General features: G+C 35.1%; 1 protein-coding gene across 2 annotated transcripts in view; it reads left to right on the forward strand.

The window, feature by feature from the left end:
* Positions 1-19,932, forward strand: part of NDST3 (N-deacetylase and N-sulfotransferase 3) — a 176,892-nt gene that overhangs the window by 138,250 nt on the left and 18,710 nt on the right. For both annotated transcript variants that reach the window (XM_035030334.1, XM_035030335.1), the window contains 4 exons: positions 9,338-9,520; positions 12,033-12,129; positions 16,330-16,453; positions 19,205-19,379. In XM_035030334.1, coding sequence (XP_034886225.1) covers positions 9,338-9,520; positions 12,033-12,129; positions 16,330-16,453; positions 19,205-19,379 — 579 coding nt within the window. The remainder of the gene's footprint in view (positions 1-9,337; positions 9,521-12,032; positions 12,130-16,329; positions 16,454-19,204; positions 19,380-19,932) is intronic.

Consider the following 19,932-nt stretch of genomic DNA (forward strand, 5'->3'; position numbering starts at 1 on the left):
TGCAGAGCCCATCCTACAGCCTTTCTTGGGTATAGAAATAAGCCAGCAGGACAATCCAGCTGTTCTCAACTAGTGGCACAACCCCCCATCCCTGTCCTCAGAGCTTCAACAGTTGCGTCACCCCTGAATACACTATAGCAGGCCCCACTTGCCCAAAGGCATTACCAGCAAACACACCCAGGAACCCAAACTGAGCTGGCCAGTGAAGAACAGTGTCTGCCACAGCAAACTAGTTAAGTCTGGAAGAGGAGTCCCAGGGTGAAAATGTACAGATACAATGCAAGGAGTCAAGGATCATGAAAAATCAGGTAAATATGACCCCCCCCAAAAAACAACCTAATAAAGCTCCAATAACTGACCCTATGAACTGTCAGAAAAAAGAATTCAAAATAATCCCTTGAAGGAACTTAGTGAACTACAAGAAAACACAGATAGACAACTAAAGGAAATTAGGGAAACAGTACATGACAAACTGAGAAGCTTGACAAGAAAATAGCAACCATCAAAAAAGAGGAGAGAGAGAAATCTTAGAGTTGAAAGATACAATAACTGGACTGAAGAACCTAATGGAGTTTCAAAAGTAGACTCAACCTTACAGAAGAAAGAATTAGCAACCTGGAGTATAGGACATTGGAAATTACCCAGGGAAGCAAAAGAAAAAAGAATGAAGAAAACCTATGGGAATTATAGGGCAAAATGAAAAGAAACAGTATTTGTATTATGAGAATTCCAGAAAAAGAAGAGAAAAAGAACAGAAAATATATTTAAAGCAATAATGGCTGAAAAATTCCCAAACCTGGGGGAGGAATAGATATCCAAATCTGTGAGGTCCAAAGGATCCCAAATAGGTTAAACCTGTATAGGGATACATCAAAACACATTACAGTTAAATTGTCAAAAGTCAGAGACAAAGAAAGAATAAAATACTTAAAAATAAACTTAACTAATGAGGTGAAATTTCTCTATGCTGAAAACTCCAAGACATTGGTGAAAGAAATCAAAGAAGACAAATAAATAGAAAGATATCATATGTTCATGGACTGCAAGAATTAATATTGTTAAAGTGTCAATACTACTGAAAGCCATCTACCGATTCAATGCATCCCTATCAAGATTTCAATGGCATTTTTTACAGAAGTAGAAAATATCTCTAAAATTTATTGGGAACAAAGCCTCTAAATAGCCAAAGAAATCCTGAGAAAGAAGAACAAAGCAGGAGGTATCACACTTCCTGATTTCAAGCTATACTAAAAAGCTATGGTCATCAAAACATTAGGGTACTGGGATAAAAACAGACAAAGAGAGCAATAGAATAGAAAGCCCGGAAATAAACTCAAGCATTTCCAGTCAACTAATATTTGACAAGGGAACCAAGAATACTCAATGGAGAAAAGACAGTCTCTTCAAAAAATGATGCTGGGACAACTGAATATTAACATGTAAAAGAATGAAAGTGGATCTCTTTCTTACACTATTCATAAAAATTAACCCAAAATGGTTTAAGACTTAAATCTAAGACCTAAAGCCATGAAACTCATGGATGAAAACATAAGAACAAAGTTCCTTGACATGGGTCATGGTAATGATTTTTTGGATATGACACCTAAAGCACAAGCAACAAAATAAAATACAAACTAGTGGGACTACATCAAACTAAAAAGCTTCTGCACAGCAAAAGAAACCACCAAAAAGGGAAAAGACAACCTACAGAATGGAAAAAAAAAAAATTTGCAAACTATATGTCTAATAAGGAGTTAATATTCAAAACATATAAAGAACTCATACAACTCAAAAGAAAATAAAAACAAACAACAAACAAAAATAATTTCAAATGGGCAGAGAGTCTGAATAGACATTTTTCCAAAGAAGATATATGAAAAGCTAATGGGTACATGAAAAGATGCCAACATCAGTAGTCATAAGGTAAATGAAAATCAAAGCCACAAAGAGATATCACCTCATGCCTGTTAGAATGGCCATCATCAAAAGAATAAGCAATAGGAAATGCGGGCATAGATGTTGAGAAAAGGGAACCCTGTGCACCGTTGGTGGGATTGCAAATTTGAACAACCACTATGGAAAACAGTATGAAGAATCCTCAAAAAATTAAAAACAGAACTACCATATGGTCTAGCAACTCCACTTCTGGGAATATATGAAACACTAACTCGAAAAGGTATCTGTACCCCCATGTTCATGGCAGCATTATTTACAGTAGCCAAGGCAAGGAAACAACCTAAGTGTATACTGATGGACAAATGGATAAAGAAGTTGTGATACACACAAACACACTGGATTATTATTCAGCCATAAAAAAGGGGGAATCCTATTACTTGTGACAACATGGATGGATGTTGAAAGCATTAGGCTAAGTGAATTAAGTCAGACAAAGATAAATGCTGTATGATCTCACTTATACGTGGAATCTAAAACCAAAAACAAACTCATAGGAAAAAAAAAAAAAAAAAAAGATCAGACTTGTAGTTACCAGAGTAACCAGAGGCAGGGAGTTGCGGCGGGGAGCAGGAACTAGAGAAAGGTGGTCAAGAAGTACAGACTTCCAGTTATAAAACAAATAAGTGTTAAGCATGTAATGTACATCGTGATGACTAGAGTTAACACTGCTGGATGATATATTAAAAAAAAAAATCATTAAGAGAGTAAATCCTCAGTTTCTCATCACAAGAAAAAATATTTCCATTCATTCTTTTCCTTTCTTTTCTTTTTATTGTATCTATAAGAGAAAATGGATGTTGGCTGAACCTATATTTCACAATATATGTAATCAAGCCATCATGCTGTCCTACTCAAACTTACACAGTAATGTATGTCAGTTATCTCTCAATAAAACTGGGGGGAAAAAGACAAATGTCTATAAAGAACAGTAGGAAGTTGAAAGAGTTCTTGCCTGATGACCATTACTCCCTGCTGATCATGGGATGATTAACTAGGGAGATTAAGGAGAGTGGAGATGAAACAGAAGGCCTCAAGAGCAGGAGGAAAGATTGAAATAGCTGCTGGAGTGAACTGAAGATCATGAATAAGAACAGCCAATAGTATGGAGGTGTCACTGAGATTGGGGACCATGTGCTTATGTGACCTGAAAAGTTCCCATTATATGTTTTTTTCTCTAGTGTGCTGAACAATCCATACGTGGAATGTAGAAACTGAAAGAATTGAATGAAAAATTGATATGAAGTCTCAGATTTGTAGAACACTAAAAGCAAAAAGATGATCTGGGATATCTGAAGGTCATAGTAGGAGAGGAGTTCAAATTGTTGGCCACAAAATCTTGCCTGCTAGAGGAAGTGATCAGATGGACATTAACAGATGCAGAAAAAAATGAAAGAATTAAGATCCTAGAGGTATAGATAAGTTTGATGAACTGCTGAAAGGAAGCTATAAATGAGAAATGGTATTCCTCCAAAATACTAATAATATATCAACAATAACAACAATAAATAGCTATATTTACTAAGTAATTACTATGTGTCAAGCAGTTCTTTAAATGTTTTGTTTTATTGCACTCAACACAACAACAGTTACTATTTTATACCCTTCTTTTTTCTTTTAGATGAGTAAATTTAAATGACTTGCTAAAATCAAAGAACCAGTAGGTGGCAGGACCCACTTTTTTTAAAATAAAAATTTGGCATTTTTATTTATTGCTTTACATTTTTTATTTAAATTCAATTTAGTTAACATATAGTGTATTATTAGTTTCAGAGGTAGAATTTAGTGATTCATCACTTACATACAACACCCAGTGTTCATTCCTTCAAGTGCCCTCCTTAATGCCCATCACCCAGTTACCCCATCCCCCACCCACCTCCCTTCCAGCAACCCTCAGTTTGTTTCCTAGCATTAAGAGTCTCTGTGGTTTGTCTTAACCACCCATGCAGGCCAAAGTCAAAGGCCTAAAAGATATAGTTTATTTACAAAGGAAGTTTCACAGGAAACAGAAGCAAGAGGGTGGTGGAGTAAGTGAAGGCTAGGCAGAGTTCAGGGAGAGGAATACAGGCAAATGGGGATAAAGTTAGAAGAGATGAGAATCAATCATTAAGGAGGCCCACAATTTGAATGGTGCTAAGGAATTACCAGAATGAATGGCACTGAAAAAATAACTAACCCTAGATTTTCCCCACTTTCCAAATGAAATGATCGGTGCCAACTCAAGGCACATACTATATATCACAAGCAGTGCAGAGAATACAGTTGAAAAGGTGCTATGGCAGCCCCAAGGAAGTGAACAATCTAGATACAAATAAAACAATAATTTTGTTAAAGCATAATACAAACCAGAGTAAGAAAATGTTGTGAAGACCTAACAGGAGTGCTCTGGAGCTCATATTGTTTTTTGTTTTTTAAAGATTTTATTTATTTATTTGACAGAGAGAGACAGCGTGAGAGAGGGAACACAAGCAGGGGGAGTGGGAGAGGGAGAAGCAGGCTTCCCACTGAGCAGGGAGCCTGATGCGGGGCTCGATCCCAGGACCCTGGGATCATGACCTGAGCCAAAGGCAGATGCTTAACGACTGAGCCACCCAGGTGCCCCAGGAGTTCATATTGTTAAAAGATTGAATTTGCTTGGAGAGATCTGAAGAGGTAGTTATAACAGGCTGGATATATAGAATTGAGATAGGTAGACGAGTAGAGAGAGAAGAAACTGCATAAACAAAGCCGTGGAGGTCAGCAGGACCAGGGAGCCCCCAGGAGCAGTAAGAAGACTGGTGCATGAGGAACAGAACGAGGATACAAGGGAAGATTGAAAAGGTCACCTGGGACCATGTCGTCACTAAGGATGACATCCTGAATTTTATTTAATTCAGAAGGCAATGAGGAACTATTTGTGGGTTCAAACTGGGAAATTATAGAATAGGAGGTTCAGGCCCAGAGTATCATTAGAATAGCCTTTTAATCAAGATTTTTTTTTTTACTTATTTTCCAGAAAGAGATGTGCTTATGTAATGGAGTACAATCTTGACAGTGGTGGGACTCATATATTTTTCATGATAATAAAAATGAGATTTCCAAAGTTTGATCACTACCCCACAAAAATAAACCGTTTTCCTTATTTTTCCCCCAAAGAATTACAGTATGCTTGTCCTCTGCCACACAACATTTTTAAATGCCATGAAATAAAGTAAAAATGAATAGGCAAGGCAGTCTTTTAAATGGAGAAGTTATAAGGTAATATGCATCTGAGAGGTACATGTGGAAATGGAGAAGAACTTTGCTTTGGTTAAAAAATAATCGTAATAATAATAATAATAAACATAGGATTGAAGGGGAATTACGAACCAATTGCACATGTCTATATGGACCAGATCTCTTTTTTTTTTTTAGCAATTTTCTGTGCATCTATACACGTATGTCAGCAGTACAGAAGCCTTCAAAAGGCATGGCCAAGGGCACTTACCAAGTTGTTCTTTGAGCTAGGGATAGCTCTAAGGCTAGGACATCAAAATATACTTATGGACTTAACAGGACATGTTTGTTTTTTAAATGTACTCAAAAGGACCACTACAGAAAAGCCAATGGTTTTGGCAAATGGAGTCTTTTCTATGAGAATAAACAATGGTTCTGGCCAGTTTTCCTCAAACTGTATTTCAGTGGTACCTGCATCAAGATACCTGGGATGATTTTCTCAAATGCAGGTACCAGGGCACCTTCCAGACCCAGCAAATCAGAATCACTGAATGTAAGGTCTGGTGATCTGAACTCTTATAAACTTCCTAGGGGATCTGTTATATATGTTCAGGCTTTTGAATCTTTGCTCACCTGGAAGGATACCCAAACAAAACTGCTTGGCTAAAGGACAGGAGTGGGAGGCTGACATTTTTCACTGTAAATTCTTATGTGCCTTTTGAATTCTGCATTTTTCCACAAACAATACTTACAAGAATGAGCATGATATATTTATATTTTCGCACCCAGAACCAGGCAGAGCATCTGGCAGTACGCTAAGAAAAATGTTTGTGGATTTGGTCATAAATGGCATAGTTTATAATAATTATTAGAAGTAACACACTTTTTTACACTCCTATTTACTCTCCCCTCCCCTTGACCTCAAAAGAAACAGATTACTTCACTGTCAACTGCTTTTGCACCAGGACCCGTGTTTTGCTCCTTATTCTTCTTGGTAGCGATTCATGCATCTCCAATACCTGGAACTTACTAGATTCACATGGTTGAGGCTAGAAAGTGAGATAAAGTGAGTGCCCACATCTTTCTCTTAGCCACATTTTTACAAATGATAATCTGTTTCCTCTCCCATAAATACCAGTGTATATGATATTTGGCATTTAGCTCTTGCTTTTTACAGAAAAATAATCATAGTGAGTATGTTGTTATACATGTCTGTATCCATCAGGATAGAAAGAATTGTTTTCAACTGTTAGATAAAATTTATATCTTTGGCAGAGTTTCCAATGATTTGAGTTTTAAGCAGCTAATTAGTCCTTTTGGTAACAACTAATTACTTAGAGTATGCATGTAGCAAAAACTGTTGTAGAAATGCAATTGTAACTTCTTTGACATTTTCTTTCTTATTGGACTCTACATGTATGATAAAGATAATTTATTTTGATACATTTATCCTTTTTAAAAAGGCAAACAAACAAATCCTTAGTTCTGAAGCACTCTTAAAATTATAAAGGCATCCTCTCTAGGGAAAGACTAGTATCTATTTTCCTTGCACTGGTAACCCTTTCAAGCTTCCTTGTTTCTTTCTATTCCAGCAGAAACTGTTGCCAAGAAATAAAGTGACATTACAGTTGTCATAGGTCATAACAGGAGTAAGAAAGAAATACTGTCTGAAAAGCAAACTAATTATTTTACCACAACCTTGTCATTATATGTCTGTTCTCACTAGTCCGGTTGTTTGTTGTGCATACCTTCCTAACTAAAAATTAATAAAACTTGGAGAGGTTACATGTTCAGCAAGAGATATAGAATATTCAGTGTGTAGAGAGAATATTGTGATACACACACACACACACACACAATTTAAAAAGAAATTATTTTATGTCCTGAACAATTATATCCCCTTCATGGCCTTGTATTTCTTAGAAAAACAAAACAAATCTCAGGCTTGAGTCCAGAGTCTGAAAATGTCTTGAGGTAACACACCCTACAAAACCATCACTTTGAAACAGCCCTTTTGCTTATGGTGCACTTTGAATTATGTTAAAGTAGATATACAAAAAAAAAGAGTTGAAAACCTGGGGAAGGTTCCATGGCTGGTGGCTAAGTAACTTTTATCTTATAGGATTAAGTTCAACACCTTCTAAGTATTACCTTAATTCTTGCCAATCAGGTTAACTTTCAGCAAAAGCAATGTCATTAACTAGCTCACAACTCATTCTGGATTGCTTCTGTCTTTAGCAGACAGAGTAGCATTTTTTTACTTTCTATACTCACATGGGTAAAACAGTGACACTCCGCTTTAAATGTCACAGAGTAAAATGTTTTCTGGGTTGAAAAGTAAACTCAAAGGGAGTTCAAATGCATTAGTATCATAAAGTCACTCTCCACATTTCCCATTTTATGCCCAATGCAGATCCTATTCAAGTGAAATACAGACACACAGAAGTATTGATAAATCTCTCACAAATAAAGCAAGAAATATAAACTAGTGGCTAAGTGGATTAACATATATGTTACATTGTATTAAAGTTTTTTCATGTAATAAGCAACTTGAAGTATTTTGCTGTTGTTGTTGAGCTGCACTGAAAAATGTGGCATATAAAACAAATGATGAAAGACTGCCTCTAAAAGACATTAGAAAAGAACTTTCAAATGTAACATGATTGTCTTGAGTGTCTCAATAGGTGATTTTTTGATAAATTTTGGAGGAGAAAAGAAAGGGAAACAAAAGTCATAGAATCGAAGCTACTACAAAAATAACCAGAAGGTTAAATTTTAGAAGTCTCATTTTTCAGAAATACCCAAAATGATAAAAGTCTTGTTTATCAATTCCATGACTGCATCAGTCTGCTGGTAGCTATTTAAAGTCACCCTCAAAGTATTTTATTTGTGAAAGTTCTAGGATTTAATATATGTTCAGGCAGAGTGAATAGAAATACACAGTTGAAGCTTTTCATATAAAAGCCAACAGGACTTATTCTATAGAATAAAAGATATCACTGTTTCCTCTTATTCATAGTTGTAATTAGATTTTTTTCTGATTCATTGTATCAAATCTTAATATAACCATTCTCTCATCTCTGCTACTTCACCTCAATAAATTTCCTTGAATATTTCTTTCAGTCTCTAATGAATGAACCTATTATATTCATTATGATGATGATTATAATAACTATTATTACTATTCATTCACACGACATTATATATTTCAGGAAAGTACTATTATCACATGAATTATTTTTATGATCTTTTTTATAGCAGCATAAATGTGACAGTGGTTTCTTTGCCATTGAAAATCTCATGCAAAATTTTTTCCGTTTGTCAACACTTCACCAACAAAAACTATTTGCATTCACTTGAAGCAATAGCTTCTAAAAAGCCCATTCTACATTCCAGACCAATTTAATCAAACCTGCAGAATTTAAATTTACTTTATTATGGAGAAAATGCTGTGATTTTGTTTTCAATGCATGAATTCAATCTAGGTCAGCTGCTTTCATAGGAAGAGTTGATTTTATCTAGCTAAACACTGAAAACTTGTCTTAAAGGAGGTATCTGATACTGGAAATAATAAACCCAATGACTATGGAAATGAGTTTGAGAGTGTTATCGATGGAAAATAGTTAATACCTATTTTAGCAAAAATTTAGTCCCTAGTCTTGTGTCATTATGGCCTCTAATAAATACAAATCAGAGGATATTCAGTTCATGCTGATAATGGTGATACACTGATCATTTACATTCTTTAACTTGAAATATTATATTGTAAGCCAAATTAAATAGATTGAAATTATAAAATTCCAATCTCCTGAGATTCTGCTGCCACAAATTATGAATAGGTCACTGATGTCATGAAGCCACTATGTGTGAGCATCTAGGATGTTATTCAGCATCAAACTAATTGCACCAACATGGATATATAGCAGTTGGACTTGTTTTGTTGTTGTTGTTGTTATGAAATATATTAAAATCTCAGAAAAAAGTGTTCACCAAGTCTTACTAATAACACATCCTCTAATATGCATTAATATAATGAGAGTATCTGGGATATGCCCACAATTCAGAAACACAGCATGAACTGAAACCCTGGGCAAAGACTACTGAAGAAAAACTAGCATTGCTATGATTGCACTGCCCCCTAGGGTTAAAATAACTTGTGTTTACACTGAGGTCCATTTGCCTTTTTCAGATCAGCATTTTCATGACACATTTGTCCAACTATGGGAATGACCGCCTGGGACTATATACATTTGTTAATCTGGCCAACTTCGTGCAGAGCTGGACCAACTTGCGACTTCAGACTCTGCCTCCAGCACAGCTGGCTCACAAGTATTTTGAGCTCTTTCCTGATCAAAAAGACCCTCTCTGGCAGGTAATATTGCTTCAATAATCGGTATAACTAATTAATCCCATAAACATATCTTGGCGTTCTATGAGATAATCCAAATCTGAAAAGTGAAGGCATTTGGAGGGAAAAAATAATAAATTTTGGAAATGTTAGTAGATTTGAGAAACTACTTCCTGAATTGGAGTCTTTTTTTATTTTTTTAAGATTTTATTTCTTTATTTGACAGAGAGACACATAGCGAGAGCAGGAACACAAGCAGGGGGTGTGGGAGAGGGAGAAACAGGCTTCCTTCTGAGCAGGGAACCCGATGCGGGGCTCAATCCCAGGATCCTGGGACCATGACCTGAGCTGAAGGCAGATGCTTAACGACTGAGCCACCCAGGTGCCCCAAATTGCAGTCTTATATTATTGCATCATAGTGGCTAAATTCTCTGTTCCTATGCCCATTAGGAATTATGAAATTCTGAAAGCTCAACGAGGGGTTCAATGGATATAATGTTTTCAGTCAGGAGTGAGGGATCAATTCACAGATTGCAGTCAGCTAAAAAGAGCAGAAGAGTGGTAAACAGGTTGTGTGCTAGGCAAGTTCCAGGCCATCTGGCTCCAGAGGCTGTGCTCTTAATCACTATTCTATATGAGAGTTACTGAGCTACTAGAGAGTTCTAACAGAGCTGATGGTACAATAATAACAATCATCAGAAGTGGAACTGAGTAAATTTCACAGACTGAAGTCACAGTAAGCTCTGAACTATATACAACTCATTCAGCTTTGAATGTAAGCTAATTACCACCTGACCACAAACAGATAACTTCCAGAAGAGACATAACTACACATTTTAGAATGTGAAAGAAGGTGCTTGTGGAATTATCACTACATATTACTTTTTTTTCTTAACCACTACAAAATATCACCAAATGTTAGCCACTGGAAAGACATGCAATTTTCCTGCTGATTTAACACCTTTTTTTTTTTTTTAAGATTTTATTTATTTGAGAGAGAGAGAGAGAGCATGAGCGAGGGGAGGGGCAGAGAGAGAGGGAGAAGCAGACTCCCACTGAGCAGGGAACCCGACATGGGGCTCCTTCCCAGGACGCTGAGATCATGACCTGAGCTGAAGGCAGGTGCTTAACCTTAAGACTGAACCACCTAGGTGACTCAACACCTTATTTTTAAACTGAAGTCATTATTATTTCAGGTGACAGGTTTGAAACAACTTTTTTCCAGAACAACAACCAAAAAGAACACCCTCACTTTAGTTTTAACTAATCTGTTGCTTAATGTAAATAGTTTATTTAACCACACACACCTACAGTATTAATTGAATAGAAACAGAGTACTGTCCTGATTGCTATATCTGAAATAGTATTAAAGGGTACTTCAATTCTTCACATAATGTGCACTTCACAGTTGAAATTAAGGATATTCTAGATCCATCTTGCATAGTGGTTTTGGTTCATGTACTATACACCAAAAGCAAATCCCTAAGGTAGTAATTCACCTTCATTTTACTTTTGCTGAAATTTAGTGCTTTTTAGCATCATAATCTGTAAAGTTAGAGTTTTACATATACATTTACTGACCTCTGAAGGCTACTGAAAAGAATCTGCTATCTCTTTAAATAGTATTATTATGGCCAGATGTGTACCTCTTTGAAACGCAGCAAAATAGCTCAAAGTTATTGAGAATAAAAATCTTACACCTGGGCGCCTGGGTGGCTCAGTTGGTTAAGCGACTGCCTTCGGCTCAGGTCATGATCCCGGAGTCCCTGGATCGAGTCCCGCATCGGGCTCCCTGCTCGGCAGGGAGTCTGCTTCTCCCTCTGACCCTCCCCCCTCTCATGTGCTCTCTCTCATTCTCTCTCTCTCAGATAAATAAATAAAATCTTTAAAAAAAAAATCTTACACCTTATATTTCAGTTACTTACTGAATGGTGAGAGTGTACCTTCTTTTACGTTAGCAGGGAACACAGCCTCTGCCCAGCACTACTTTGGAGCTGTTTTCAAACATACACACACACAATTAAGACATAGAACTGCTGAAAATGCAGAAAAAAAAATATTAAATCCTCAGTGCTGTGAGGCTGTTAGCCACAGTGGAAATGCCTCCTCTCCCCCAACCCCTCAGTAGACACTCAACTTCAGGATGGAAAGGAATTACTTAAAAGCTTCACTGATGCCACTTCAAGGCCTTCGTTTAAAAGAAGCCACATGGCTTTTTTTTTCCTGGAATATCTTTTTAAGGACAGAAGTTGAAAAACTCAGGGTGTCTGGGTAGTTCAGTCGGTTGAGCATCTGACTCTTGATTCCGGCTCAGGTCATGATCTTAGGGTCATGAGATCAAGTCCCACGTTGGGCTCTGCACTCAGCAGAGAGTCTGCTTGAAATTCTCTCTCTCCCTCTCCCTCTGCCCCTCCCCCTACTCTCTCTCTCCCTCTCTCTAACATAAATAAATAAATCTTTTTTAAAAAGCTGAAAAACTCTAGCACACAATGGACACTCACAAAAAAATACATCTCTATATTCTTCTCCCATTTAGAATCCTTGTGATGACAAACGCCACAGAGACATTTGGTCGAAAGAAAAAACCTGTGATCGCTTACCAAAATTCTTGGTAATAGGACCCCAGAAAACTGGTGAGAGCTTTTTGTTATGATTAACCAAACAGTGTAAAACTCCCAATGACTAGACAGTAAGTTCTAGTCACAATGAGTTTTCAAAATTCCTATAAATACTGATGAATAAATAACACATTTTGTTCTCTGATCTAATATGTTTAGCTTGATAATGTACTTAAATGCTTGTCAAGGAATTTTTTAAGTGAAAAAGATGAAAATAAGTGTCATATGGTTTGAATATCTAACAGCCAATCTGGTAGCAAATGGTAATTTTTTTCCAAAGACCTGAATTGAAAGGTGTTGTCAACACTTCTAAAATCAAAACGAATCACATCTTGAGAAATTGACTGACAGGATTTCATCAAAAGTCAAGATAAACACATATAAGTATCTATAGCTCTTTATAATCAGACCCTTCCAGAAAAACAGACTCTTCCTTCCATCTTCCTGATATAGTTTATTTCTAAGCTATTTTTTGCAGAGATGACTATTTTCTAAAAATCGAAAGGATGCTTGACAAGCAGAATTCCAGACATAAACAAAACTTTGTGCTAACAAAGGTATTTATTCACACCCAGGAGAAATCTTGCACCTTTTCTTAAATTGGCATGCAACTTTTTCCCCATAAACTTCTTGTTTCTTTAAGAATCGGTATTAAAATGAAGCCCAGTGGAAACTTTAAAATGCCAGACATACATGCTGTATCCTGCATGATAAATTATTTGGGGCTCTTGGATTCTGGCTTCACAGAAAACAGCCATTCCAGCCATATGCCTTTCTGAGGGGAATACCTTCTTTCTCCTCATTTGTCCAAAAATAACTGGGGAAGATTTTATGTAATGTACACAGAGAGTTTAGCCTATTCATTTTCTCTTGGTCCCATTTGCCAATATCAATTTGAAAACAATAACAAATATGGTAAAAACTTTTCTCATCCTTATTTATTTCATTTGTCTGTATCTCTTTAAAGTCAAGAGACAACTAGAAAAACATTTAAACTGAAGTCTCTTCAGGAACTCCCACTGTCATTACTGATCACACATCTCTGAAGCTTGGCATATCAAATTCACTTCAGAAAGCCCTGCAGGAAGTGCATCCTCTTGTTTCCTGCTAGATGTGCAGACATTTTAAAATCAGGGTTAGATGGCAGAACCATTACTTGCCATCTTAAACTCAGCTGGGTTTCCAAATGTTTCGTTACAATTGTATATGACATTTACCTTTGGAAGAAAATTTTTTATCTCCCTTTTATAGAAACTAAATTTTTTCCCAGTTTTGTAGTGGTATAGTTTACATGCAATAAAATTCACCAATTTTAGTGCAAATTTTGATCAATTTTGACAATCGTGCACAGTTGTATAACCACATTGACACTTCTGTCTCAAAAAAAAACAAAAAACAAAAAAAATTTCTGTCTCCCTAAAAAGTTTCTCCATCCACATCCCTTTGCAGTCAATGCCCCTCCCAATCCTCAGTCACAGGAAACTACTTTCTGCTACTACAGTTTTGCTTTTTTAGACTTTCATATAAATGGAAGCATAAAATGTGCAATCTTTTGTGTTTGACTTCTTTCACTTAAGATAATGCTTTTGAGATTCATCCATGTTACTATGTACAGCAATATTTTATGAAATTGATTTTTTAAATGGAGAAACATCTTCTGATCAGTTTCATAAAAATTAAATAGCTTCATTTTAACTTTAGTTTTTATCAAAGGCATTTTTCTGAATAATTTTGCATAGATGTATAGTCTTCTGCATATTCAGATATTTTTAGTGTTGAAACTGACAAAAAATAAAACAAGCTTTATGGATGGTTATTTGAATGGGTGTGTCTATGATTAAGTGGTTGTTTTATACACATACACACATTATACACATTCAAACACACACACACACAGAGAACAGTTTATTCAGACCCAAGAATATGTGAAGGTAAAGACAGAATTCAGAAACCACAAACTAACAATTTTTTGACCACTGATAAATTATATTATGCCTTTTACTGACTATATAAACAATTAGATATCTATTTTTTCAATTTGTCTTATTGATGCTGGTCATGCTATTAAAAGCAAACATGATTTAATACAATTCTTAAAACTCAGAAAAGAATGTTTCCAGTTGATCTAAGAAAGGAATTAATCTGTTTTCTTTTTTCACATAATGGTCATACTTCCTATCCTCACAAAGAGTTTATTCTTTTCAATTTTTTTAATGCATTACTGAATTTTATCTCATAAAAGTTGTTATTTTAAAAAATACTTGGGGCGCCTGGGTGGCTCAATCTATTAAGTGTCTGACTCTTGATTTTGGCTTAGGTCATGATCACAGGGCTGTGAGGTAGAGCCCTGTGTCAGGCTCAGTGCTAGGCTTAAGATTCTCTTTCCCTCTCCCTCTGCCCCTCCCCACCACATGCACTCTCTCTCTCTCAAGTAAATAAATAAATATAAAAATTAAATAAATACCTTACTAATATTGAGATATGAAGCTACTTAAGTATTTCATATAGGTTATCTTACTTGACCCTCCTGAAACCCTAATAGCTAAGTATTTTCCCCCCACTACACAAATAAGAAAACTAAGCCCCAGGTTAGATATTTTTGTTCACATTCACATAATTGGTAAGTGTTAGAAATAAAAACCTGATCCTAGAATTTACCTGACTCTAAAGACCATGCTCAAGAAACCTTTATTCTACTCTGGATTTCAAGTATGGAACATTTTTCCTCCAATAAGTCTTAGATTTTGTTCCACATTTCTTTTAAGTCATGATTCTCAAAGTTTACTAAATCAGAAAGTCTGGGATAGGGCTCAGTTCTCTGTTTAACAAGCCTTCCAGGTTAATCTAAGGCATGCTAAAGTGTGAGAACCACTGTTTTAGGTCAGGCTTGTGAAGAACATTTTTATTTTGTATACCATAGATAACTATGTTTCATTCCCTATAGTTACCCATGTATACAGATAGAATGTTCATTGTTTGGCAAAGATAGTAATCTAGGAACACAGCCTCTTTCAATTCACTGTTTTAGACAATTTTGCTATTGAAAGAGTTATTTTAACAACTTTTCTGTTTTAAATACAACATTAAATAAAGCTTGTCAGAGAGATAAGAATTTTCAAAATTTAATATTTAATATAAATTTAATTTATTACTAAGCAAAATTAGAACAGTGATTTCTCCAACTGAGAAAAATATTATAAGGCTGTGTCTGAAGACCATTGCTAGCTATTGACCTGGAATATAATTAACAGGTCCCTCTCCATCAGATTGTATAATAATGTAAATCACATTAGAGCAGAGAAGTGAAAACTAGAATCTTAGGAATACTGAATACATGGACCAGAAATATTATGATTTTATAAACACAGTTACAGTTACAAGCACCTGATTAAATTTTAGGCAAACTGAACTCAAATTGCCTTACTTTTTCTTGTGCAATCTAAGCTATACCCTTTAGCTCATAATTTAGGCTCTAATATACTAATTTTACAGTTTATAACACTGCTCATTTTGAAAAAAAATCACACCCTTGATTCCTAATAGTCACAAATCTATATGGGCACCTATGATATGCCATTCTCTTTCCAAAACTGCAGATTTTATAAGTTATGTCACTAAGAAAGGACACAACTTTTTTTCAAAAAAATGATTTCTGACATCACTTTTTAGAAGTACATTCAAGTTTTAAAAAAACTTGTTGAAAGTTTAAACTCTGTCTCAAATTTAATAAGCTCTCTTGGGCCTCAGGAAGAACTTTCTAGGAGAACCCAAGTACTGGTTTTGGTGATGTAATATCTTATATGAAACAATGGTATCTTTTATTTATATAATGCTTTATTAATATCAAAATATCTTCAGGCACAATATGACATGTCATCCTCAGAGAAAGCTTATGAAATAAGCAAGGCGGGTGATTTTCTACTGATAAAGCCAAGACAAAGAGAAGCTAAAAGCCAAAGTCACAAACCAAATCAGTGATAGAGATGTGGTCAAACAGTTCCCTCAGCGGGCCTCTTCTCATCACATACTTATCTCCAGTTTTTTAGAATTTGCTTCTTTTAAAATGCTGGTGATCTATTCAGTTTAATTCAAGGAGTACTAATAGGTATCTGTTTGGATCATTACAATACTTAGTTTATTAATGACTTTGAAATGCTAATAGTAGGAAACTTTGTTTTCATTTCTTTAATTTCTAAACCTCTATTGTCTTTTCAGGAACCACTGCTTTGTATTTGTTCCTGGTTATGCATCCTTCCATCTTTAGTAACTCCCCCAGCCCAAAAACCTTTGAGGAGGTACAGTTCTTTAATAGAAATAACTACCACAGGGGGATTGATTGGTAAGATGGGTTATTAGTATAAATCTAAAAGTATATGTACTGTGCACAGTATAAAATTAGTGCTAATATTTATAAACAATAAGTTTGTAGCCACAAACAAAAGTTATCCTCTGTGCCTTGGAAATGGATTGAATAAAATGAAGAAGCACAAAAATTATTCATAAGAAACTTTTCTCAGTTTGTTGAGGGACTTGTCACCTCAAGAGGCCCATATGTAATTTCAATTTGCATTAATTATCTTTGATGGTAATTACAGATATAAAGTCAGAGAAATACCTTAACCCCAGGAATTTCATTCCTCTCCACTCTTAAGAAAATACTTTCATAGCTTTCTCTTCTTGTGTACTTTGCATTACAGTGATGCTACAGTCCACGTACATAATTTTCTATTTTGCTTTGGCATAAAAGGTAAATAAATAGAACTAGAAATGTGTATATATTTTATAAGTGATGAAAACTATAATAAAGCTATCAACAATATACAAAATTTAATTTTTGGTCTTTGAATTGAAACTGGAACTATATCAACCATCTGAGGAAAATAGTTAAATTAAAAGTTAAAATGTCAAATATACACAAAATACAGTAATATAGTAGGAATAGATACTGCACATGAACATGTTAATAATAAAATATATCTATAAGTCTTGCTGTTAAGGTAGAAATTCTAGGCAGACAGTGATATAAAAGAGTGGAATTATAATAATTCTAGGGCATGAACATAAACATTTTGCATGTATTTTAGCATAAAGAGTTGTTATATATTAACTTATGTTGTCAGATTGCATGATCTCAATTTTATAAGTATCAACCCCCTCAAGAGTTGCTTGTGTGTAGTCCAAAAGGAAAGAAATGTGTTGAGTATAATTTGAGCAGCTACTAGGATTTACATATATTCTAATTGTAATATCCTTCACTGCCAATTCTTCAGTACAGGACTTGATATTGATTAATTGTGTCATGTTAAGTAACAACTGTGAGAATCAAGAAAGCATCAACTACTTCAGCTGCTATTTGACCAGTGACTCAAATATATATGCCTGTATATGGTAGAATAAATCTACATTAATATCAGGACTAAAGGGAGTGATGAAAAATTGCTTTAAAAGTGGAGAGGAATGTAATACTTGGACAAGAATTGGACCCTGCTTTTTCCATGAGCCTCTGGGGCCAGGCAAAATCAACACATTATAGGTCCAAGATCCAAAACTGCATGAGGAAGTTTTTAAGGCCTAAACTGTTCCAGGTATAAAGAGGACTGCTGGGAAAGTGGGACTATTTTTAGAAACTAAAAGCTATCAGAATTCAGTACTTTCTGCCCTTCTTTTGTGGCTTTCAGAGCCTTTCTCAGAATAAGCATGGCTAAGACAAGCTTAGAGCAAATAAGATACCACTAGACACTTGGGATAACCTTAGCACCCCTGGAACCAAGGTGAGCATCTAAATTAAGAAGTATCTTAAAATTTGGCACTTTCTGTAAATAGATTATACACAACATATAGCAGATCAAACTTCCCAGAAATTTTTATAAATCTGTTTCCCCCTAAAAGGATGCCAGAATGACATATTACCAAGGCAATTTCCAGGAAACATAAAAGGATTTCTTTACTGTCCTGAGTTTCAAGACATTACTTTGTTGTGCCAGCCAAACTTTGCAATATGTTAACAACTGGAATCCTACCAGAAGCTTTATCATGTGAGATGACTAAAAGAAAACAACATACGGCATCAAGAAGTCATCACATAAATGTTAATGACTCTCTTGTTCAATAATTATTGAACTACCGTGTTTTGGTAGCCCAAAGTTTTGGTGGCTTATAAATTGAAGAGGGTGGGAGTGGAGGTTGAAGAAGCCATTATGATCAAATGTAAGAAACCCTAGAAGTTAAATTTGCATGTGCTCTCTAAAAAGGCTCTTTTTCCTTTAAAAGTTTGTCCTCAGGGCCTCAGAAATATACATTATCACGTGCTGAATTAGTTTATATTTGACAGCTTTTGTACAGATGGGACATTATACAAAATCTATTATGTCCTACACTTCTCTGCTTAAGGCTTCAGGTATTCCTGTGTTCACTCTGCTAGTGATTTACATTCTCAGCCCGCTTAAGGATATTGGGAAATTTGATAGGATTTTACATTTGGAAATATGTACATACTTTTTAAACTTTTATAAATATTCTAAAGAATATAGTGGCTCTAAATGGAGAAAAAGTTAAGCAAATAGGTGATGTTTACACCAGATGTGTTCTGTCCTTTAACATTTTATAGTTGAATGCAACCACAACACAACACATTAGTGGAAAGGAAATTATTTCACTTGTGATAAAGTAAAAAAAAAAACTGTCTAAGTCCTTTTTAAATATCTTTGAACATATCATCTGTTTTGATCAAATTTTCCTTCTGTTTGAGCACTCACATTTTTCTCTGTAAAATATTTCTGCATTTAGATGCATTTTATATAGTTAGTTAAATTGATTATTGTTCCAATTCAATCATTCCATGTCTACATTTTTGCTATCTCCTGAGAGTAAGCAAAACAAAAAGAAAACGTATTTAGAGAAGCATTCTCAAATTACATTAGTAGAGTCCTGTATACTTTTCCCTTACTAACTATAAGGAACATATGCCTTATAGAAAAAGGCCTTTGTTTAGGAAACAAATGAATTTGTTCCTAAAGGGATACCTTTAACATCTATAGTCACCAGAGTTGAGTATAAACCAGTCTTATTTTGAGAAATATTCCTTTTCTAGGTATATGGATTTCTTTCCAGTCCCATCTAATGTCACCACTGACTTTCTGTTTGAAAAGAGTGCCAATTACTTCCACTCAGAGGAAGCTCCTAAAAGAGCAGCTTCTCTGGTCCCCAAAGCCAAGATCATCACCATCCTCATTGACCCTTCAGATCGAGCATATTCCTGGTATCAGGTAAGAATACTACAGACAGAATCTAACAGGTAAGAAGGGGAGTATGAAGAAGGGAGGATGGTTTGCAGCAATAGCAATCACCTCAGGTCTCAATAAGAGATTTGCTAGTTTTATATCTGCATAAAAGTGGACAGAGTTTTCTTTCTTTCTGGAGAAACTAATGTTCTCCTTATGTTTTTATTAATTTTGCATTAATTTCATAAAATTTATTAATAAAATGAAAATATAACAAAATAGTATGTTATTTGTATGTATATCTGTGCTTCTACACATCTGCATTTTGAAAAAATAGACTGAAAAATAGACTAAGGGTCCCTTTTCCTTGGAAACTATAAAGTTGAGATAAATGTGAAATGCTGTATTCAAAAACCCCTTACCTGTTATTAGGCTAGGATAACTTCTAAAAAGAGGTCTACACCAAGACACATAATAGTTAAAATGGCAAAAAGTAGTGATAGAGGGAGAATTTTTGAAGCAGCAAGAGAAAAGAAAACAGTTACATACAAGGAAAACACCATAAATCTATCAGCTGATTTTTCAGCAGAAACCTTGC

The sequence above is a fragment of the Mirounga leonina genome, unplaced genomic scaffold, assembly GCF_011800145.1.
Source record: "Mirounga leonina isolate KUSES-001 unplaced genomic scaffold, KU_Mleo_1.0 Mir_357, whole genome shotgun sequence".
Classification (NCBI taxonomy): domain Eukaryota; kingdom Metazoa; phylum Chordata; class Mammalia; order Carnivora; family Phocidae; genus Mirounga; species Mirounga leonina.